Source organism: Mesoplodon bidens, assembly GCF_964165515.1.
Source record: "Mesoplodon bidens genome assembly, chromosome: 12".
Taxonomy (NCBI): domain Eukaryota; kingdom Metazoa; phylum Chordata; class Mammalia; order Artiodactyla; family Ziphiidae; genus Mesoplodon; species Mesoplodon bidens.
In genome coordinates this window covers 23500799-23526096 of record NC_138168.1, presented here as the reverse complement: position 1 = coordinate 23526096, position 25298 = coordinate 23500799, and the positions used below count along the sequence as shown (strand labels likewise).

Genomic DNA, 25298 nt, shown 5'->3' with positions numbered 1-25298 from the left:
GAAGGTAGGAGGGAAAATGCTCTTTTCTGTTCTTTATTTAAAAACAAAGGTTTGAAGACTTTGTAAAATGTAGTAAGAGATAAGAAGCCATAGTCTCTGTCTTCAGTGATCTTCTAGCCTAGATGGGGAGAGAAGACAGGCACACAGGTGATCGTGATGTAAGCGCAGAGCAGTGCAGCTGCCACATTGTTCCAGCCAGGAGAGATTGGGAAGGCTCTGTGAAGAAGGTGTCTGTTGTGTTTCTTTGCTCAGTTTGATGATCCTAAATAAGGTTAGATTAGAGTGTAGGAAGTCATTTCTTATTCTGTTGCTGATGTGATTCAGCGTCTGAGAAGAGAGCAGTACCATTGTGATGGGACTAATTCAGCAGTCCCTTTCCTGATGCAGAGATCTCTCAGGGACTCTCACCTCTCTGCCCTCATACAGTTGAGCCTCCCCACCCCCAATTCTAAAGGAAGTGACACTAATCTCTAACCAATCAAGCTGTAGATTCAAATGCGAGGTAATTTTCTAATTTGCTTTCTAAATTACTTTCCTACTTTTTGTCTTCTCAGTTCCCAGTTTTATTCTGCTAAAGAGGTACAAGTGTTCAACATGGTGACTTGAGAACTCCATGTAGACCTGGGACTTTTATTAAACACAGAGAGATTGGAGGAAACAAATTGTCACGGGGCTGTGAGTGGACCTAGGGCTGCACAAAACATGAGATTATGTGCCATTGTGATTTTCCCCAAAGTGATTTTTCATCTTTCCAAACACAAAGAATTGTTTAGAGAGGAATACTGGTAAGAATCTAGAGATATAGAAACGTCCCACCACTCCACAGCTAATCTTTTTTTTCTGTTTAGCATGTCAACTTTTTATTAAAGTTAAGAAAAATTAATCTTATAATTTTTAGGACTACACATGTATGTCTTTTTTTAAACATCTTTATTGGAGTATAATTGCTTTACAATGGTGTGTTAGTTTCTACTTTATGACAAAGTGAATCAGCTATACATATACAAATATCCCCATATCTCCTCCCTCTTGTGTCTCCCTCCCACCTTCCCTATCCCACCCCTCTAGGTGGTCACAAAGCACCGAGCTGATCTCCCTGTGCTATGTGGCTGTTTCCCACTAGCTATCTATTTTACATTTGGTAGTGTATATCTGTCCATGCCACTCTCTCACTTCATCCCAGCTTACGCTTCCTCCTCCCCGTGTCCTCAAGTCCATTTTCTACATCTGCGTCTTTATTCCTGTCCTGCCCCTAGGTTCTTCAGACCATTTTTTTTGATTCCATATATATGTGTTAACATACGGTATTTGTTTTTCTCTTTCTGACTTACTTCAATCTCCACAGCTAATCTTGAATGTTGTGAAGACTTTATAATCCCTACTTGCCCTTTGGGGAGACCATAGTCAGCTTTGTCTTGGATTGTATACAAACCAAGACTGGTCCTTGGATTACCTGGGGGCAGATGGTCAGCATGCTTGGGTGGGGTATTTCCTTCTCATCATGTGCATGTTTCACTTGGAATTTGCTGTCTGGAGGGAAACATTTAGGTGAACATTTCCCTGCAGAATTACAAGACATTTAACAGGTAATGGTGCACCTTAAACCAGGGCAGGACTTGTACCCACAGGGCTGGTGTACTTTGGAAGGAAGCACAGTCAAGCATCCACAGCCAGGAAACTTGTCAGAGGGTCTGTTCTTCCAGCTGCTGAGGATTCACTGATACAGTCACCCTAGCTCTGAGTTTGTCCTCACCCTCTTCCCATTTCTGCTCGAGAATCAGATGGGGTAGCAAGAGGTCACAGGGGAGATTGCTAGATCTCCCTGATGGAAGGAACTTGCCATAGCTTAGAGGTCTAAGGTTCATAAGCAAAAAACTTTGACTCTCTGGGCCTTGGTTCTCTCATGGGTTATATTGGAACCAGAGAATTTTGAGTGACTCAAATGAGCTGATGAATTTGAAAGTCCATATTTGTAAGGAGTGCTTCATACACAAAGTCACACTTGAAACAAAACCCAAGCCACTTTGCTATGGAGCTTGCGACCCTGTGTAACTACCCTGACCCCTACCATTGAAAGCAAGTCTGCATCTGGTATCACCAAAACTGCAGGGAGCCAGGGTTTTTTTAATCTGCTCCTTCTTGGTCCTTTGCTTGACTTGTTCCAACACTGGCATTTAGGTCATGTAGAAAATTTCCAGAGTCAGCAGGTAGTGTTTCCTTATTGAGCTGTTTTGTAAGGGACAGGTGGTGTATCTGTCAAACTACAGGCACTTTAGGCCGATCAGATCAGAAATACGTAACATCGTGCTTCTTTTGACTCAAACCTAGTATCTTTAATGTGGGAAAAAACTGTATTGACCTTCACATGGGAAAGCACCCCGTGTTTATGGATAGAGGTCCATGTGACTATCTATGCTACTAGGTAATGCCCCAAAGAAAAAATATCCTCCATCTCAACAGAACAGAGAGCACGGAACATGCAGATCAGATATAATTATTTGAGTTTCAGAAATGGGCATTATCATTGTGGTCTCCTTGTTTATAAGGCCAGTGGCTCTCCTCGTTCTACTTGTTCTATTAAATAAGCAAAATATTCTTGATGAATGGATAAAGAAGATGTGGCACATATATACAATGGAATATTACTCAGCCATAAAAAGAAACGAAATTGAGGGCCTCCCTGGTGGCGCAGTGGTTGAGAGTCCGCCTGCCGATGCAGGGGATACGGGTTCGTGCCCCGGTCTGGGAGGATCCCATATGCCGCGGAGCGGCTGGGCCCGTGAGCCATGGCCGCTGGGCCTGCGCGTCCGGAGCCTGTGCTCCGCAACGGGAGAGGCCACAACAGTGAGAGGCCCGCATACCGCAAAAAGAAAAAAAAAAAAAAGAAACGAAATTGAGTTATTTGTAGTGAGGTGGATGGACCTAGAGTCTGTCATACAGAGTGAAGTAAGTCAGAAAGAGAAAAACAAATACCGTATGCTAACACATATATATAGAATCTAAGAAAAAAAATGTCATGAAGAACCTAGGGGTAAGACGGGGATAAAGGCACAGACCTACTAGAGAATGGACTTGAGGATACGGGGAGGGGCAAGTGTAAGCTGGGACGAAGTAAGAGAGTGGCATGGACATATATACACTACCAAACGTCAAATAGCTAGCTAGTGGGAAGCAGCCGCATAGCACAGGGAGATCAGCTAGGTGGTTTGTGACCACCTAGAAGGGTGGGATAGGGAGGGTGGGAGGGAGGGAGATGCAAGAGGGAAGAGATATGGGAACATATGTATATGTATAACTGATTCACTTTGTTATAAAGCAGAAACTAACACACCATTGTAGAGCAATTATACTCCAATAAAGATGTTTAAAAAATATTCTTGAACACTTGTCATTATAACTTTGGTAGTTCATTAAAAAGCAAATAATGAAAAAAAAAGCAAATAATGCTATTTTATGAGAATAACTAAGGCTCGTTTAGCGTTCTCTTAAAATTTCCAGGGATATACTACATTCCTATAGATCATATTGAAAGTATATTATTTTTCTTGAATAATTTTCAGGTTACTATTGGCAGTTCCCCTTTAATGTACAAACATGGGCATGCCTCATCTATTTCTGTACCCTACCCCAGTATACCCCGCCTTAAGTCATTTTGGAGATTGCGTAAGGATATAAACAAATAAATGGGGCTTCTCTGGTGGCGCAGTGGTTGGGAGTCCGCCTGCCGATGCAGGGGACGCGGGTTCGTGCCCTGGTCCGGGAGGATCCCACATGTTGCGGAGCGGCTGGGTCCGTGAGCCATGGTCGCTGAGCCTGCGCGTCCGGAGCCTGTGCCCCGCAGCGGGAGAGGCCACAGCAGTGAGAGGCCCGCGTACCGCAAAAAAAATAAATAAATAAATAAAATAAATGAAATTAAAGTATATATAGCTATATAGAGAAATCTGCTTGAGAGAACAAAGACTTCATAAAACAAGAACCCACTTTTCATTGACTAGTAAACAGAAACCCAAATGAATTTTTGTTTCCTTCACTACAAGCCAGTTCACTCTTGTCTTCTTGGCTATGCACTGTCTTTTTGTTTGTTTAATATAAAGTGGCTTTTTCCAATTTTTAGTCTGCTCTGGAATTTGCTAATCATTAGAATCATTAGAATTAAATCTTGCTTTTTCATACTTTTTATCTGACTTTTGCCAGACATACATTTCACGTTAGACTTAGTGTATACACACACACACGCACACACACACACACACAGAGAAAACAGACAGTGTTTTGGAAAACAGTACCTATCCTTACTACAAGCAGCACACTCTATTTTTCTGCTTTATTTTCTAATTTTAGTTATTTAAAAACTTTCCAGTTGCAACACTTTACACTGATGTTGTGAGCCATGAATGAGTTAGTTGAAATTCTGTCCTTTCTTAAACCTGGAAAAAGACTTTTCCAGAGGTTGCTGATTTGCGTTGTGTGTCCCTGGGTGATGGTGAAGGCTATTGTCCCCTCTTGTCCTTTCCTTAGACTCCTGCTGTTGTTCCATCAAGAATGTCTGGGGGGTACCATCATTAGATCTGCTATCTAGGCATTTCCTCCACTGATAGAAAGAAAATTTTAGGGTTAAAAAAAACCCCAAACTGTTGGTTAATAACAGAGTGTAAAGACATCCTTTTGGGGCAGCAAACACACTCTACAGGTAGAGGGCTATTTGTGTTTGGGCTGACCAGTGATTCTGAATTTGGCTTATTAAACTGCGCACATCCTGAAAAACATGAGGCAGGTCAACCAAACACTGTGTTTTTCCCAGACCTTTGTTTAAACATTTCTCCAAACTCTTAACTCCTCAAAACCTGAATTCAAATTGTATAGCTCAGGAAAGATATAGATTCATTAACTAAACTCATTAGTGAATACCTTAATTTGGATTCCTGGCAGCAAATAGAAAATCCCATTGGATAGGGCTATTTCTTTTTTTTTTTTTAATCATTGATATATACTATTTTTATACTATTTTTAATACACAGTCCGTATTCAAAATTTTCCAGCTGTCACAATAATATCTTTTTAGTCATGTTTTTTCCTCTCTGGGTTCCAATCCAGAATCACACACTGCATTTATTTATTTATTTATTTATTTATTAACGTCTTTATTGAAGTATAATTGCTTTACAATGTTGTGTTACTTTCTGCTGTATAACAAAGTGAATCAGCTAAATGTATACATATATACCCATATCCCCTCCCTCTTGCGTCTCGCTCCCACCCTCCCTATCCCACCCCTCTAGGTGGTCACAAAGCACCGAGCTGATCTCCAGAAAGTAGGCATAGAGGCTTAGGGCTATTTCTTTACCTCACCTCCTCAACCTTGACAGTATAAAACATATAAAGAAGAAGAAAACATTCATGCACAATTCCATCATCCAGAGCTATGACCACTCTTCATATCTTTGTATGGGTCCTTCTTACTGTCTACTTTTATGTAGTTATGATAAGTTGCAAAACAACTTGGATCCTTTATTCTAATTTAAGATTTAAAAAGAAGCGTTTCATTATGTGGTTAAAAATGTCCTAAAAGCATTAGTAATGGCTGAATAATGTTGTATCCCACTGTGTGCACTTTCATTTACCTAACCAATCTACTCATGTCAGTGGTTTATAGTTTTTCCACTGTTATAAATGGTGCGCTGCACATCTTTGTATATGAAACGCTTTTCTGGATTTGGAATATTTCCTTAGGATAAATTCTCAGAAGTGGAGTCTTTGGGCAGAAGGCAGTTGAACCATATCATCAGATTCCCCTAGCTGAGTCTGAGAGCTTTTGCATCACCAGGCATCTGGGTTTTGGAAGCCTTGTTATGATGGGAGCACGGACGCTGGGCTCTCCAGGCAAACCAGAGACTTTGTGAGCCACACATAAGTCACACCCTGGGGTATCCTTAGAATCCCTTTGCCCTTGAATAGACATGTTGTGGTCACCAACAAGGGAAAAATGTTTCTGAAGCAAACCTTGGTGTGCAAATACTTATTTTTAGGGGATGGGTGTGGTAGAATTCAAATAATCATTTCAATCTCACTCTTAGTTTTATTGTTTTGGACTCTGTGTTCCATTAGGCTCATTATAAATAAAAGGCTTATGAATTTATTCTTGTGTTTTCAGAAACAGAAAATTTGATGTTACATTCGTATGGTTTTACACAGGGTTCTGCCAAAATAGTGATTACTTTTTCTTGTTTGTATTTTTATGCACACTTTGCAAACAGCTTCCCAGCAGTCTCAGTCCAATTTTGATATACTTTATTAAATTGGCACTTTCAGAGCCTTGGATATTTTTATTTCCAACTGGGGTTCGTTTTGCACGTTAAATATTTAGTCAAGCCAGAAGTTGCTGACAAATTTGGCTTTTCTTTCCTTGACATAGATTATTCTTCATTCTATGCACAAATACCAACCGCGAGTCCATGTCATCCGTAAAGACTGTGGGGATGATCTTTCTCCCATCAAGCCTGTTCCATCTGGGGAGGGAGTGAAGGCATTCTCCTTTCCAGAAACTGTTTTCACCACTGTCACCGCCTATCAGAATCAGCAGGTACTGTTCTCAGAATTGGGATCTTTCTAGACGTTTAATTTCATGTGCAGATTGAAAGCTAGCTCTTCTTTTCACTGTATCTAAATGTTATGAATTGTCATAAAGCATTTGCCATGTATGACATCCAGAATATATATGTATTGTAATAACAATTATTTATCCATTATTCCCCGTGTAAAGCTACTCTAGTGAGGATTTCTTTAGACCAGAGTGTGTCTCATGACTGGCAGTGTAGGTTTACTTTCCATTTTGAGACATTGAATCCTGATGTCATAATTAAAATTAGAAAGCATGTGTATTGACTAGGAAATAGACATGTAGGATATGAAAGTGAGTTGTGTCACAGGGCATGGGATTGGACAGCTCACTTTATTTTAAAGCTACCATCCATATATTATGGGAAATATTTCAGAAGCACGTATCCTATGCAGTCATTTTAGTATATATATATACAAAAAGGCTATTTCTTTCAAGATATGCTTTAATTTTGATAGAGGGTGATGCATATGCTTATAGTCTGAGAGATGAGCGATTGTGGAGTAATCCTTTCATAAAATTAGAAGTAATTTGAGAAGTGTAATACTTCTTTTCTATATGAGTAAGTATATGTACTTCTTTAAGGCCGTGTCAAGCAGGTGGAGAATTGAATTGAGGCAATTATTTGATCCAGTTCTGGCCAGTTTTCATAAGAAATAGCGATGGAGTTGAGGCTGATGTGGTCTGTGGTAGATTTTTTTTTTAATTTCAATGGTCAGCAGAATTATTTTAGGTTTCCACTTCTCTTTACATTTATATACATCTCAGTTAACAATTTTAGGCTTTATAAACTCTCTGTTGTGTTTTCTGTTGTTTTAAAGCTTCCTAGGAGATTCGGACCCTGTCCTGTGCGTCCTCCTTTAGGGCTGAGAGGCTCATCTGTTCTCGTCCATGTGGCGACACCTGTCCCACAGCCCAGGCTGTCCTGCCCTCTCATACTCACGTTGTCACACTTCTATACACACTTTTGGGAGGGAACATGAAATTAACCTTTAAAAGGGCTGGAGAGGGCTTCCCTGGTGGCACAGTGGTTGAGAGTCCGCCTGCCGATGCAGGGGACACGGGTTCGTGCCCCGGTCCAGGAAGATCCCACATGCCGTGGGGCGGCTGGGCCCGTGAGCCATGGCCGCTGAGCCTGCGCGTCCGGAGCCTGTGCATCCGGAGCCTGTGCTCCACAACGGGAGAGGCCAAAGCAGTGAGAGACCTGCGTACCACAAAAAAAAAAAAAAAGAGGCTGGAGATAATTAGGAAGATATTCTTAAAATATGTCAGGTGTAGAAAATGAGGTTTTTTTTAAAGGAAAAATATAATGCATGGGGAGAAAAGAGCAGAGGCATTTGTTACCCAGTTCATCTTTTTTCTCTGTCTGTCTGTCTGTCTGTCAGTCTCTCTCCAACACACCCAATTAACTGTGTTAAAAGTGTATTTTCTACTAGCCTCTGTGATAACAATAAACGAGCTGCAGTGGGCTTTTGGTACATGTTGGTGACTAACACCAATTCACAAATGTTGACAAATCAATTAAGAGGATGGAAAAATTAGAAGAAAAGAAAATTGATAATGAAAAACCATGTTCATTTTTTTAAACTTCCTGGCTGCTATTTTGAAGAACTTTTGGAAAATTGGTAAGCAGCCCATGTTTGGTGGCTACAAGCATGGGCTCTAAAGCCTGGGGTGCTAGCCCAGTTCTACGACCAGTTAACCTTATGATCATAGGAAACTTAACCCAGTATAAAAGAAACATAAAATTGGGATAATAACTACATCTGAGTTGCTATGAGAATTCAATAAAATGCACAAAACTCATGTTACAGCATACATGGTGTGCACTCAACAGATGTGATGTCAGTAATAAAAATCATTATAATAGTAATTGTGATAAAACTATATTTAGACAAGGCACCATTATATAAATCTGTACTCTTTTTAAAAATACTATTTTAAATGAACACTGAAGTTATTAAATGTTCTTTAAATGTGATTTAAATGAACAGATAATTGAGCTATAATGAATTATAAAGGTTTCTTTCAATGGCAGAGTGGCAGACATGGTGAATTACTTAGCAGACTCTTACATTATCTCATTTATAATGTAGTTTTATCCACAAACTAAGACAGTAGCATATGGAGTACACCTACCTCAGGTGTTGCATGGCTGATTGGCAGATGGTTGAGAGCATACACAGCATAATATAGGGGGATTGCAGATGACTTTTCAAGGGTGACTTTCTTTGCGTTAGTGTCGTCCAGCAGTGTTCATTTGTCCTTGGCCAAAATGGCACAATAAGAAGGAAGGATGTTCATTAACTTTGGAGATTCCACTAAACCAGGGAACACAGAAAAAAAAGCATGATGTGCTTCTTAGAAAATAGGCTGTTAACTCCTTTGGGCAAAGTGGAGATCTGGTAAGAAACAAATGGGATGTTGTTTATTATTGTCAATTTCAGGACGGTATAACTAAAAAAAGTTGTTTTTAATGGAGACGATTAGACCACTTGCAAAAATGTCTCCCTCAAATCTTGGGGTCTTCCTGGGCAAAAATCTGGTTGTGAGTCAACAAATTACAACTGTAGTTAAAATGAAGCCATTATTTATTTCTCCTACATATATAAGATTGAATCCCATTAGAACCTTCAAGTCATGGTTACCTCTGGTTAGACATTCACTGTAGTGCTCTGACCAGGTCACGACTCCACAGATAAAAGAGGAGATGAGAACCATAAAGATGATTCAAGGAGAGACAAAGTTAAAGGAATGTATATTGCCTATTTCTGACGAAGGTTAACAACATTCGAGCGTATAAATGGCTGTTAAATAGAAGCTGGATATTAGCTGTTCCCCATCACCACTACTGCAAGAGAAACAGACACATGTCACAGAGTTAATAAAGGGAAGAACTTTAGTTTAGAGAGATTGTCAAACAAAGGGCCAATTATCAACAGATGATTCAGAATCTCCTTCTCCAGGGATATTAAAAGCAAAGCAAACTTTATCTATTACAGAGCTTGAATAGAGGCGGGGGAATGTCCTTTTCAAAGCAAGTGAATGTCTAGATGAGTTCTGAAATTTTCATGTAGCTTTGCTACTAATATAATAAAATACCTGAGAAACAGGGAAGAAGAACACAGTACATCCTCTGACAGTTCATTTTGGAGTTACTTATAGTTCTTCCATCATTTCCATTTTTAATAACCTTCCTTGGCATTTGTAATAAGACTTGATGTGATTTTTTTTTTTTTCTGCTCTGCAGATTACTCGCCTGAAGATAGATAGGAATCCCTTTGCCAAAGGCTTCCGAGACTCTGGGCGTAACAGGTGAGTCTTAGTGAAAAACATTCTGGCTGTGATAAATATATTTGATTTTTATTGTGAATTTTCCATTACAAAGTAAACAGTTAAATTTACTGACATGGTTTTGAAATCACTTCTGATGAGGATTTAAATTTACTAATATCATTGAGCCTTGGATGTAACTTATTTTGGTTGTGGCATTTTGTCCATTTCTAAGGTTAATATTGATGTGAAATGCTGGGGTGAAAACGGAAGTTCTCAGGGTGTACAGTGCATGCTGCCTCTGAAGGGGCCTTGTGGAAACCTGCCCCTCAAGATCCAGGGGCTTTAATATCCCAAATCAAAATACTCTCTGCATCTGCTCTTGGTTTAGAATTTGCTTAGTGATGTCACAATTATGTATTGATCTGTCTTCGAAATAGGACAGAGACTCTTGTTCACTCAGATTTCCAACTAGAATATGAGACTACTCCTCACTGCCAAGACAGCTGATGTTCTTTGGTTTCCAAATTTGTCTTGGCTCTACTGACAGCCACACACTTGTTTATTTTTTCTGTGTCGTGTTTTATGGTGTTTGTACTAAGTGGGAGAGCTACAATAATGAATTCTACTCTATTACTTTTTATCAAAAAGCAGACCACCCTAGTCTGTGTGCCAAGAGTTTTTGAATTTATTGATATGATTCTATCCCAATACAGTTCGGTGCAACGTTTTCTAAACTAACTGTTTATAGTAATAATAGACTAACGTTCTCCAGATGCCCTTTCAGGGTAAGACTTTGACTTAAATGTTTTTAAAAGCACTTTGTTTTTAAAAAGTATTTGAGACATTTTTTTTATCACTTTACTCCAGAAATACTTCTTGAAAACTTGGTATTGATAGGCGGTGTCTACATGAGGTCAAAATCCCCGATTATCTTATTTTAGGAACAATTTCACTTAAAATTGTAGAGAGAAAACAATCAAGCAGTAGCGCAGACTTTTAGTTCTTTCAGCTGATTAGCTGGGCAAGGTAGTGTAGACAGAGACCTTTTCTCAGAATAAACTCAAATGCTTGCAGAAAGACTTGATTTCATCTTCATATGCAATGATTCATTTAAACACCATGCAATGTGAGGGCTAAATGTATGAGAGTGGAGTAGCCTTTAACTTAGCGCAGGCAGATTGACAAGACTGACTAATAACAGGGCTTCACCCTGTAGGAAGATTTGCAGGTATTCCTACTATACATTGTCTGCTGTATTGAGATTATTCAGTCATTTTAGATGTCTCTTTCCATGTGCAGAAAAACTTTGCTTGGCTTTTGTTCTGTTGCATTAGCTCGTGGTTAACTTTGCTTCTCAGAGGAGTTTCTGAAAGTTGAATAATCTAGTAACTGGGGTGGTCACTGGTAAGGTGACTGAAGGAAGCCCCTGGGATGACTCCTTTTCTACCTTGCCAAATACTATGATGGAATCTTCTTGTGGTTTTGGTTATAGCAGAAGAGTATTTATCTATTTACGACCCTTTCAGTTCTTTTTTTTTTTCTTTTTTGCAAAGCAGAGAATAAATTTATTAAAACTCACTGAAACTCCAGGGGGGCAGCATTTAGGCTTGAGACTATACAGCCAGGAACTAAGTCCAGGCTCTCCTGTAGGATGGCTCTAGCAAAGACTTCACTGCTGTTGACATTGGGCGGGGGTCACATGGCTTGTACTCAGTCTTTTTTTTTTTTCTTCCACTTTTATTGAGATGCAATTGACATACAGCATGCCTAAATTTAAGGTGTACTGCATAATGATTTGACTTACGTACATCATGAAATGATGACCTCAATAAGTTTAGTGAACATCCATCATCTCATATAGATACAAAATTAAAGAAATAGAAAAACAATTTTTTTCCTTGTGTTGAGAACTCTTAAGATTTCCTCTCTTAATAACTTTCCTCTCTAACATACAGCAGTGTTCATTATATTTATCATGTTGCACATTGCTGTCAGTTTGTTCTTGAAGCAATAACTTTAAACATATTTTTAAAGGTGTATTTTGGGTAGTAGTCATAGTGGATAAGCCTTTAAGTAGAAGTGAGATGATAAGATCCATATTACAAGGTTTCAGGAAGAATTCTAGATAAGTCAGCACAATGAAAAGACATTAGTTTTAAAAAATTTGATCAGTGAAAAAAACTCAGAGGCATTGGTGAAAATAAACCACTGAGTCTCTTGTTTGATACCATGAGGTCAAATGCTAGGGTTGTTTTTTTTTTTTTTTTTTTTTTCGGTACGCGGACCTCTCACTGTTGTGGCCTCTCCCGTTGCGGAGCACAGGCTCCGGATGCGCAGGCTCAGCAGCCATGGCTCACGGGGGCCCAGCCGCTCAGCGGCATGTGGGATCTTCCCAGACCGGGGCACGAACCCGTTTCCCCTGCATCGGCAGGCGGACTCTCAACCACTGCGCCATCAGGGAAGCCCAATGCTAGGTTTGATAGAAATTTTTTCTTCCCTTTGGCTGTTTCAGGAGTATATAAGCATGGCATCCATGGTGCTTGCTACTGTTTATTGCCTGACTCTAAACCTTTTAAAGTTTTTAATGGACATGCAAAAAATAATAAATTATGTTTTAACACTTTTTAAAGGTTGTTAAAATTTTAAATTTTTATTTTACTCCAAATGTTTAAACAATATCTTAGTATAGGAAAAACATGTTGAACTTATACATAGCTTTCTTGTTAGTGAAATGAATACTTTCACTTTTTTTCTCATTTAAATGACTTCTGCTTATCATAGAAAAGCTCTTCAGTGCCCATTTGGAATGCTAAATATCTATGAATCAGTATTCCCAGTTTTAAAAAAATCTGATTTTAACATTTTCCACTGATAAATGCAAAAGACACTTATAATGAAAAGAGAGAATTTGGTCAGCTTTAAAGATTTCTAACTTATGTATTATTTTCCTTAAAAAAAAAAGTTATCTGTAAGACCAGGTAGGTCCGTTGGTGCTGAGGACTTGGGGGAGGGGTGATATGTTTTCATATATTAATAGAGAAAAAAGCCCATGAGAAAAAATTCAAAATATTTCTTTAATACCCCCAGTTTTCTTGCACTGTTGTTACTGCTTTTTAATACACATTCTGTTTTTATTTTTCCCTAGACATGAAATAAACAAATTATGCAGGACAAGAAAGAAACTTGGACTTGTGATTTTTTAAAACTTTATAAAACAATTTAATTAAAAATTATACCTTCCTGGCTATTTATGGTTCTGCAGCCTATTTTATAGGAATCAGTAGCTTCAGCCCTTAAAAGCTCTCCTGCAAGACATTTGTTACGTGAAGGAGAATTTATGTGCTGAGAATAGTTTCATTCTTCAGTTAGGCCTTAGGGTTGACCCTATAAAATGTTTTACTCAGGAAGGTACAAAAATTTCTTCTCTTTAAATACTTCAGGAAAAACATAACCATTTTACTAAATAAACTTGGCCATTTGATAGCATAAATTAGTGAGGTGATAAAATGTGGAAATTGTTCAAAAGCATCTTGTATAAATTACCATCTTGGCTACACTCCTGCAGGAGGTGTCTTTTATCTTTTCTTTAACTAGATGGGAAAAGTCTCCATTACTGGAGAAAATGAAGGCTTTTTTAAAAATAAGTCCAGATTCAGCTAATAAATATTTTATAACTGTTTCCTGCAAAATATCTGAAATCCTTTCTAGAACTTGCAGTGTGAAACAACAGCTTCAAGAAAAATATCAATAGATCCAAATCAGATCACATGTAGATCTGTCACTTTCAGAGCATCCCTTTAAAGCTTAGGGTTATATATTTGTGAGGATCAATAACTTCTCCCTAAAAATTTGGTCTGTGGGTTTGTATTTGAAGCATCATAAAGTTTATACTGCTAAAGCAAATAATGCACTGATGCTCATCTCCACAGCTAATAAATTTCTAGGTCCCATAGATGCTCATGAATTACCTCTTTGTAAATTCCCCTTGAGATCACTCCAGGACTACTTTGGTATCCTGAATATTTATAACTACAATTATGAAAACTCATCTATGTGGTTTAACAAAGCAGTTTATACAAAACTGTGTCCTAACTTCTTTACCTTAAAAAAGCTTGTTTCTAGAAAGTCATAAAAATTGAGTGCAAGCTAAAAATAGAGTCATCAGTTAAACAGCACCCAGCATTCATAAGTTGAATATTAAATGAAACCTGCATGTTATGTGGGGCTTTGTTATGTGGGACTGACCAGTCTGCCAAACTTCTCCCCAATCAATACTTTAATGTACATAAAATATTGCTGAGTAGAGTGGTCTTGGATCTGGTTTGTAGTCAGACACAGATAACATGTCTCATTTGGAAAAAAAAAATCACTTAGTGGTAAACAACTTTAGAGCTAGGAGAGGGTTTAAAGCTTTGTATTCCAATCCTCACTTTGTGGGAAACTGCAGTCCAGGGAGCTTCAAACATCTACTCAAGGTTAGTGGGTTGTAGTCACAGCCCAGTCCTCCTGATCTCCAATCCAGTGTCCTTACCACAAAATAGTCCTCTCTCCGGGGCACACTGATTCCATCCGAAGCCAGACTCTGTCCTTCATGCTCAGGGCAGCCCAGGGCAAGCAGGGGAAGATGGTTTTATCTGCACGCACAGGTCACTTACCATGGGTCTTTGGAGAGCTCTCGCCATGTTGTATAGGGGGTGTGACTCTGTGAGGGGGTTTTCTCTAGTCTTAGTTCATAGCTCATGACTTGGGGATGGAGGGAAAGTAGCACGTGGAGTCTAAGCTATTAAAGATAGACCCTGTCTTTAATATCAGCATTAAATACAGATTATCTGTATTAAATGAAACTGTATCTGACAATCACAAGAGATGTTCGTGTGCTGTTTGATACTCAGGAATCAGGCATTTCCTACAGTGGAGCTATATATTTCATGAAAAGCACAATGTTACCTAGATTAACAAATTGCTTAGCACTGAGATGGTTGAGGAAATAGTGGTGAGGCCTTGAGAATGGGCAAGTTGAGTGAAGGGCCTCATTTCTATGACCTGGAGGACTTCGTTATCTGATGTATGGCAGTGATATCTGAATCACTTACGGTAGGAGATACATACATTTATTATGTATTTAGAGTAGTCACCCTTGTTTTAAAACACACATATATCCATGTAAGTAGCCCATAATGAAGTTATCCTGTCTCTCTAAGTGTCCGTTCATTAAGTGTATGTAGGGGCTTTAAAATAATGTCTGATGCTGATACTAGCTCCATATCCTGGAGCGCCCTGTGAGATCCCCTTCCTGTGGTCATCCTGCAGGTCGGGTTGAGAAGCCAGGGCTGCCCCCTCTTCCCCAGAGCCCACCCTGGCTGCCCTGGGTGTGGTGATCATGCCTCTGAGAGAAAAGTCAGTTTTCTTAGGATGAGTACTCTTCTCAGCTGGCTGCCGAGGCACCGAATGATGGATAGAAGCGCCTCTTTACAGGGCGTGCTTTTGTGGCAGAGCTCTCCGCATCAGAGGGAGAGTGGTGTAACAGGGAGAGAGGATGAGCTCCAGATCACAGCAAAGCCTTGGACTCACAGCAGCTAGGATGGACTCTCTTCACCCCAACTTCCTAGTACAGGGGTACAGCTTTTTATCCCCTGAGATCAGCTAAGTTTTCTGAGAACGTTAACAGGACATCCTGGGTGGTTTCTGTCCTCTTGTGCTCCTGGTGACAGAATGGTAGCTCATCTCTGAACCATTTTTTTTTTCTGTTTGTGCCAAGCTCCTCACCTGCCAATGTGGGGGGCCACTGTCAACACCAGTGGTGTTTTCTGAGCTGCTTATTATGGGTGAAAACTCCAACCGCTCCTAACTGGGCTTCTTGTGTTCACCCTCATCCTGACCCTTCCATTTAGAATGGGTTTGGAAGCCCTTGTGGAGTCATATGCATTCTGGAGACCTTCACTACGGACCCTCACCTTTGAAGATATACCTGGAATTCCCAAGCAAGGTAAATCACAAAGTCTCCTGGGTCAGGGACTTCCCTGGTGGTCCAGTGGTTAAGACTTCACCTTCCAATGCAGGGGGTGCAGTTTCAATCCCTGGGCTGGGAGCTAAGATCCCACATGCCTCCTGGCCAAAAAACCGAAACATAAACCAGAAGCAATAGTGTAACAAATTCAATAAAGACTTTAAAAATGGCCCACATCAAAAAAAAGTCTTAAAAACAAAAAAAGAAAAAAAAATAGTCTCCTGGGTCACGTATACAGCCAGGTCCTGCCTAGATGCTCAGGCACTGAAAACTGCACAAGTCATTGCTTGTCCTCTATAATGGCGACCTCATTACCAACATCCTCCCATTACAGGATCCCTCTCTTTTCTGTCTGGTATGGGGATGGGGCAGGAAAATGGCCGTTGTGGTCAAAGGTTAAGTCTTGGATGTTTTTGGCTGTTTGTATATTTCATAACCTTTACTTTACCCTAAATCTCTTCTTAAAATTAGAGGTAGACTAGTTGGCCCTGGTACCAGGCGTACTTCACAGATAATTGCTGATGCTGGTCCCGGTTCACCCTTTCTTGCCAGCTTCCTCTTCCTTCAGCAGAATTGCCTCTAGGCAGGGTTCTCTTGTATTTATGATGAGAAGGGTCAGGCACACTGAGGCAACCTTCCCTGAGCTCCCCTTTGAGTATCTCCTACTAGCCCAGGGCTGGTGTTTCCTCAGAGGGAGCAGCACGGAAAGGGATGACACTTCCTCCTCTACTTGGTAGGTAGGACTCGGGCCCACTCCTGCACTCAGGCATTTTACGTCTGATCCTGCCCAGCGCCCCGTTGAGAATTTAGCATTGCTGGGTTTTAGATAATTATCATTGGGCAGATTGGGCTTTTTAGATTATTTTGAGAAGCTATATAAAACACTGTCACTAGAGCAATGAAGGTTTTACAACCTATCCAACCCATTGGAATTCTCTTCTCTCCCTAAGTTCCGTCAAGTTGCAAACATCAATCTGTCAGCAAATCCAGAGGGGGGAGTCAGCCGCCACCACTGTTATTGATTGGATGCAGGGTTAACCCCCCTCTCTATTTCACAGGACTGTTTATTTGCTGGACCTCTGCTCCTGTGATTCATGTGATTCACCAAACCATTTTCTGTTTGGAAATGAGATATGTATACATGTAGCTGATTCACTTCGTTGTACAGCAGAAACTAACACAACATTGTAAAGCAACTATACTCCAAAAAAAACCAAAAAAAAAGTTCTAGACCGTTGCCTTATTTCAGTAGCCCTGAGTGGTACAGTCATCGATGCACACAAGCTTGCCGTGGGAATTTGCAAGTTTGTTTGAGGCAGGATGTGTCTTTGACCAATTTGGCTCTTTTCTTTGAATTCCTTCTTTTTTCTTGCAAGAAAATATATTGCTCCAGAGGAAGCTCTGCTGAAAGAAAGAGTAAAAGTTGGGTAGAAGTGAGGTGATGGAACTTTTGGAACAAGATACAGAGTAAGATGAAATTTATATTTTCTAAAGTTGCCAGGAAATTCAGTATTTGTAGTGTTTATTATTTAAAAATGAGAAAACTTTGAGAAAGCTAATTGAGGGAGAAAATGTGAAAATTCTATGTGATAGTGTCCTAATATCTTCTGGGGAAAAAAAAATCACTCCTTGGGGAGATAATTTCCTTGAAAATATTGAGAGGATCTATGCTTAAAATATTTCAGTCTGAATTCAATTAAATTACAATTCCTGAGAGCGGAGTCCATCTCCTTTTCGTCTTTGTACCCGCCCCTTGTAACAAGTCCGTCTAGCTCATGTGTACACAGTTGAAAGGAAAAGATGCTCTTTACATTTCAATTTCTTTTGTAGGAAATACAGGTTCCTCCACCTTACTCCAAGGTTCTGGGAATGGCGTTGCGGCCACCCACCCTCATCTTCTGTCCGGCTCCCCTTGCTCATCTCCAGCCTTCCATCTGGGACCCAACACCAGCCAGCTGTGTAGTCTGGCCCCGGCTGACTACTCCGCGTGTGCCCGCTCTAGCCTAACCCTCAACCGATACAGCACGTCCTTGGCCGAGACCTACAATAGGCTCACCAATCAGACGGGCGAGACCTTCGCCCCTCCCAGGACTCCCTCCTACGTGGGCGTGAGCGGCAGCGCCTCGGTGAACATGTCCATGGGCGGCACGGATGGGGACACCTTCAGCTGCCCACAGACCAGCTTGTCCATGCAGATTTCCGGGATGTCCCCCCAGCTCCAGTACATCATGCCTTCACCCCCCAGCAACGCCTTTGCTGCTAACCAGACACACCAGGGTTCCTATAACACGTTCAGGTTACACAGCCCCTGTGCCTTGTATGGATATAACTTCTCCACATCCCCCAAACTGGCTGCCAGTCCTGAGAAAATTGTTTCTTCCCAAGGAAGTTTCTTGGGGTCCTCACCGAGTGGGACCATGACGGATCGGCAGATGTTGCCCCCCGTGGAAGGAGTGCACCTGCTTAGCAGTGGGGGTCAGCAGAGTTTCTTTGATTCTAGGACCCTAGGAAGCTTAACTCTCTCATCATCTCAAGTGTCTGCACATATGGTCTGATGAAGCCTTTAAGTTAAACTACATTGGAATCTGGCTAATGTATATTCTTTCTTCGTTTTCCTTGTCTTTTCTTTTTGGAAAGCAATATGAAAAGAAACTTATCAGCAGCTTGTAAAATGTACATATAATAGAAAATGAAGGCTCACTGAGTTTTTTTGACTTTCTCATGGTGAGATTGTAATTATCTTTGGTACATATGTATACTGTATATGGCATGTGGAGTTTTGCAGCCTACAAAACCACATCCTCCCTCTATTTTCCCCCTAGTTACACAGAGTATTGGCATAAATGTAGTGTGTTTAACCAAAGTTCTCATACTTTTTAAAAAAACAAACAGCAAACTTAAAACTTGGCAATGACACAAACCAGACTAAGACGTATAACTTAATTTATCAGGAAAATGCTCTACACAGTTTCCTACTTGAGGGTTGATAACCAGCAGTATCCAGCACACAGAATCTTGTGATTTCTGTTATTCTTGGGCACAATGTGAGAACCTAAGTCAGTAGAAGTCTTAGTAATAGTACTGAGGTATTTGTAATCATGAAGGATTAGCTTTTGTGCTCCTACTTGCTCTTATTTATCACAGGTATTAGGTGACTTTGGTCCTATAAAAATTCATAATCCATAATAGTTACTTTCTTAAGGAAAATGGAAAGGCTTGTGATTTTTTTCACTTTCTATTGGACATGTAAGAGGTATTTATTCATCTGCAGAGAATAAATTTCCAGTATTTTGGATTGTTTGCGCATTTTATTTAGTATCAAGTAGACTATTAAAGAATGTCCTATAGACATTTTTAAATTCCAGTTTTCACCAGGGAAGGAATATGTGATATGACTGGAATGGCTAAAAGAAAATAAATCCACCTCAAATTCTTTGATTCCAATGAGAAATGTCTAGCTTTTTAAATCAAGAAGAATAATATTGTTAGCTATCCCTTAGGTTTTTATAGTGTTTTGTTTTTTTTTTTAATTCAGGATTTTGTTTCACCTTGCTTTGAGATTCCTGACCCATGGTCTATAAGTAAGGGAAAAAGGCATTTGTGCTACTTATTTATGTCTCATAACTCCTACAAATTGAAACCTTCCCCCCTCCTGAACCTTGTCCCTTGGTCTGAAGTCTTTCTCAAAACAGATAGATTCTAGGCCTTCATGGTGTTAAATAACGCTGTAAGGAATTTCAGGGGGTTATCTCCAGCAATCTGTCGTTTGGGGGTTGCAGTGCAAAGGCCAAAGCCCATTACTATAAAGTTCCTCTTGGAAGACTAAGGAGGAAGATACCAATTATGATAAAGGAGCTGTAAAACTTTTAACCTCAACATCATTTTTAACCTTGAAACTGAAAAAAAAAAAAAAAAAGAAAACAGCATTATTTTTTAAAAAACCCTAAAACAATGTAGACAGGGTTTCGAAGCATGTAGTAACTTTGATAGCACATAATGAGATGAATAAGAAAGGCTAAGAATGCAAGGTGAAGAGCATTACCATATGTCTATTGAGGGTAAAATCATGTGTCTGTCCATTGACTCACTACATTTCATATATTTGCCAAGCGAAAGCAGCGTGTTTCAGTGCTAAACAGAATGGCTTTAACCCATCCCTAGGTTAGATGGGGCTAGGGCGAAACTCCTGGTTTGCTTCTTTACTTTAAAACAGCGTGGCTGTTACATATTGAGGGAGATTACTATTTAAACAGTATTTGCACAGACTGTGACTCTTTTTATATATACTGATAAATTTCCTCATGGGTTCTCTAACAGTTTGTCCAATTAGTATTGATCTTTAAATTTAAAATTAGCATGAAGGCACATGACATATATCCAATAGGTAGATCTACATAAGATGTTTGTGTATGGTATTAATAACTTGACAAAGATTTGGGAAAAGTCCTTATTATGAGTACTTCCCAGCCTCAGTGCTTGGTATAATTTAAGGAGAACAAGAGAGTTTTCCATCTGGAGAAAACATAGAAAGTAATGATCTATACCTATATGCATTAATAAGATGAGAATCTTCCTTTTTGCTCTTTGTGATTTGAGATGATACCACAATACAAGTAGCATTTTTAATTAATCTTTTCTTTTCGATTTAGCAATATTGTACAAATGCTGTTTCCTTTAGGCTTTACTGTAAATATTAATCATCATGTCACTTCAAAGACTAGCCTTTTATCATTATATTAAATGACATACAGGCATTGATAATTATAATTATATATCTGTATTTTATTAAAAAATGCTTAAGAAATTATATATTAAAGTGTGTTACTAAACCCTTTTATGGCTTTGGAGGGGAATCATTTGAAGTGTCTATAAATGTTGTTCCAAGAATAGGCCCACACATGCATACTCCAAACACAAATTTTGTAGCTTATGATTCCAAGGCATGGGGAAATGGGCCTGGTATTCGTTTTTGATGTGTTCAATATAATTTCTTGGTGCCTTGACCATGTCATTGAAGGCGAAGACCTGACAAATGTTGAACACGTGAAAATTCAAATGTGAGAAGAGGAGGGCAGAGTGGGATGTTTTGTTTCGGGTCCGGGGGGGGAAGGGCAAGGATATAAGAATGAGCTGCTTGTACCACTGACCAGTGATGACAGATCACTTTTAGACCCCTTACTCAGAAAACATTCCAAGGGACATTGTGATGAGGTGAGGTTGCTGCTATCCCAACCAGTCACATTTTGAAAATTAACACTTGCTTCCATACAAGCTCCCTCCCAGAGGTCACCAGATTTTCACAAGCAGGGCACCCACTTGCTGACCCCTGATTTCTGGAATGTAGGGGGTCAGGAGACTTTGGTGGCCCCCAGAGAAGGTTGGGGCACAGTGTTGCTGATATAGCAAAGGATCACACTCACTCTTTATATTAGTGGAATTTTGAGCAAAATGCACCTCACTTTTAAAATGTGAATTCCTCTTGAGACCTCACTCCCTAGATTTAAACCTATTAGCAACTCACACCTTAGTATGAAATAGATAAACAGAAGTTTTAGAGATAGCTGGAGGTTTGATTAAGAGAAAGGAGTAATTTTTGGAGCAGGGAAGTTCTGGGAAAATATGAATGCGAAGGAGAAGGTGCAAGAAAAGAGATCACTAACCAATCCTGGTGTAAAGCCATTACACCAGCCATTATTTAATTTCATGAGTTTCTTTCAGGGGTCATGGCAGAGTTGGTGGATGCTATGCCAATGCTGTCTTTAATTAGACAGGTTTGTAAAGAATCCTTTATTTCAAAGTGTAACTCTGCTGGGTTTCCTCGTGGGGAGTTTACTGACTCATCTGCATGGAGATTTTCTTAAGCCTTCCATTGGTAATTAAGTCATTTTATTAAATTATTACCATATTGTGTTTTAATCTCATTGATCATCATTCCTTAAAATATGTGCTCAGATAAACAGTAGGTGAGGTTGAACATGTGAACAGTTAAGGAGACATGTGATTATGGCCTTATAGGAGCTTAAAACTTGAGAACAATATCAGTGATGGAAATGAACAAATATATATATGTATATATTTTTTTCAAGTATAGAAACATCCAACAGATGTTTACAAACTTAGTATCCATCTACATGCTGATAGATTTTCAAATGATGAATTTTCTGTTTTTGGAATTTTGTTATGGTGAGATCATCACTTTCTTGAGAATAGGGAACTTAGTTTCAAACAATGGGTTTCCCAAACATGATTTTGGACAAAAGGTAACCACTTTAGATCTCAGATTTTTTATATGTGAAGGAAGTGTCTGGGATGAGAATCTGTGCTATTCCTTTCAGTTTCAACTTCATATGACCTTAGTGAATAAATAATATTCACCTTGATAGTAGGAAAATCGCTTTATAAAAATATATCTTTGGGAGATATGTACATATATTTGGATATATATATTTCCAAAAGGTATGTTTTTATAAAACTATTTTAGATATATATCTATCTTTATAAAGAACATTACACCACCAGGATTATTTAAAATTTATTGGACTACTTAGAGTTTTTAAAAAATAGAACTGTGCTTTATTTAGTTATAATATATAAGACATACTTTTGTATATTAGTATTTGAAGGAAGCTGCACTTAATTATGTATTTGCTACTTTATAGTGAACAGAAAAAGATGTTAATAAAATTTCCTTTTCATTATGCTCTTAATGGCATGGCATAAAATTGTTTCACTTTGGAAATAAGTGAAATAATTATGGCATCTAGTAAAATATTTAGAGATCATTCCAAGCCATTCAAAATTCATTTAAATCTTAACTGAGAAAAAAACATGAATTTGTCTTTTTGAAGGGTTTTATTCATGCTGAGACTCAGATACAAAATATAAAAAAGTTGATTACTCTGCAATGCATTGAGTTTGCACAAGGCTGGATCAACATACCAATCCTTTGTTCATTTAAAAAATTATATGAATTTTAAAATAATATTTTAAAACTATATTAATTTGAAAATATTTGATAATTTAAATTTTTTTTAATTATATTAATCAGGTCACTAGAATAACTTAATAATAAAGCAAAGACATTTTTCTAAATAACAGCTTTATTGAGATATAATTCACAAACCATACAATTCATCTGTTTAAAGTGAACAATTCAGGGGCCTCCCTGGTGGCGCAGTGGTTGAGAGTCCGCCTGCCGATGCAGGGGATACGGGTTCGTGCCCCGGTCTGGGAGGATCCCATATGCCGCGGAGCGGCTGGGCCCGTGAGCCATGGCCGCTGGGCCTGCGCATCCGGAGCCTGTGCTCCGCAACGGGAGAGGCCACAACAGTGAGAGGCCCGCATACCGCAAAAAAAAGAAAAAAAATAAAAATAAAGTGAACAATTCAGTGGTTTTTAGTGTAATAAGAGTTGTGTAACCATCACCACAATCAATTTTAGAGCATTTTCATCACCCTGCAGAAAACTCCATGCCCATTAAGTCACCCCTTTTCCCTCTACTCTTTCTTTAACGCAAAGTCCTAGGCAACCACTAATCTACTTTCTGTCTATAGATTTGCCTATTTTGGGCTTCTCATGTAAATGGAATCATAAAATATGTGGTCATTTGTGACTGGCTTCTTTCACTTAGCATAATGCTTTCAAGGTTCATTCATGTTGTAGCATGTACTGGTATCTAATTTCATTTTCTTGCTGAATAATAGTCCATTGTAGGTATACACTACATTTTATTTATCCATTCATTGATGGACATTTGGATTGTTTTCATTTTTTGGCTGTTAGGAATAATGCTGGTAAAAACACTGGCGTACATGTTTTTGTGTGGACATATGTTTTCATTTCTGTTGAGTATATGCCTAGGAATGAAATTACTGGATCCTGTCGTAATATTTTGTGGAACTTCCAGACTGTCTTCCCAAGTCATTGCACCATTACACATTTTTACCAGCAATGTGTGAAGGTTCTGATTTTTCCATATCCTTACTAACAGTTGTTATTATCAGTCTTTTTGAGTATAGCCATCCTAGTGGGTGTGAGTGATATCTCATGGTGTTTTTGATTTTCATTTTCCTGATGACTGAAGATGTTGAGCATCTTTTCCTGTATATCTTCTTTACAGAAATGTATGTTCAGATCCGTCACCCACCTTTAATTGGGTTGTCCTTTAATTATTGAGGTGTAAGAGTTCTTTATATATTCTGGATACAAGTCTCATCAGATATATTTCTTGCAAATATTTTCTCCCATTTGGTGGGCTGTGTTTTAACTTTATTGTTCATGTCCTTTGCCTCACAAAAGTTGTTAATTTTGAAGAGACTCAATTTATCTATTTCTTTCTTTTGTTGCTTGTACTTTTGTTATGTGGGCCAAGACATTTTGATGAAATTTTTAAATCTGCCTTTTCACATTCTTAGTAGAAGTAGTAGTAACAGAAGTGCATTTTAGCGTGCTTTTTGGGTGTATAAATTTAATAGTAGTTGATAAATTACACCTCCTCCCAACACACCTGAAATGTCCTTGGGTAAATAATTATACATACTTAAGTGTCTTCAAAGGAAAGTGAAAAGATCCCAAAGCATCATGAAGTTTTTATTACCATAGAAAAAGGCTGGCACTTTCAGTATTTATTCAATCAATAAATATTTATTGGGCTTCCCTGGTGGCGCAGTGGTTGAGAGTCTGCCTGCTGATGCAGGGGACACGGGTTCGTGCCCCGGTCCGGGAAGATCCCACATGCCGTGGAGCGGCTATGCCCGTGAGCCGTGGCTACTGAGCCTGCGCGTCTGGAGCCTGTGCTCCGCAACAGGAGAGGCCACAACAGTGAGAGGCCCGCGTACCGCAAAAATAAATAAATAAATAAATAAATATTTATTGAACATCTACATTGGCATTATTTTAGACATTTGAGGTATTGCAGTGAAAAAAATTTTGGTGTCTTCAAATACCCTGTAAAAGTTGAAATGCTGGTTTCCTAGGGAAGAAAACTTCATACTGTAACATATCACAGTTGGCAGGAAAAAAGTGTCGCCTCTTGGCTTCTCTGTGAGCTGGTGCCCTCGCACTTATTATGATATTACATATCCCAGATGGTCACTGCAAAATGCGTGCTCCTATGCCAGGGTACAACAGGGATGCATTATCGCCTAATTCTGAGTTTGTTCCGTGGTTTTCTTTGGAAACCCTAACATCATTTAAATGCAATTGTTTCAGTTTGGCTCTGTTTACAGAACTGTAGTAGATATTTCCCTATTAATTACAGGAAGGGAAACCTTATTTGTTTAGGTTTTTGGAAAACTCCTGCATATTGTTCTTAAAGGTATTTGGTAAAATGGATTGCAGAGATTTGCAGATTTGTTTTTCTTAATTTGCCTAAATGAATTTCAAGGGAAGATTAGTTGA

At 39.1% G+C, this 25298-nt stretch overlaps 1 protein-coding gene across 1 annotated transcript in view; it reads left to right on the top strand.

The window, feature by feature from the left end:
* The window catches only part of TBX18 (T-box transcription factor 18), a 32077-nt gene extending 11375 nt beyond the window's left edge, over positions 1–20702 (top strand). The window contains exons 5-8 of the mRNA XM_081250783.1: positions 6413–6580; positions 9867–9931; positions 15784–15878; positions 17730–20702. Coding sequence (XP_081106909.1) covers positions 6413–6580; positions 9867–9931; positions 15784–15878; positions 17730–18454 — 1053 coding nt within the window. The 3' untranslated portion in view covers positions 18455–20702. The remainder of the gene's footprint in view (positions 1–6412; positions 6581–9866; positions 9932–15783; positions 15879–17729) is intronic.
* Positions 20703–25298: the final 4596 nt, after the last annotated feature.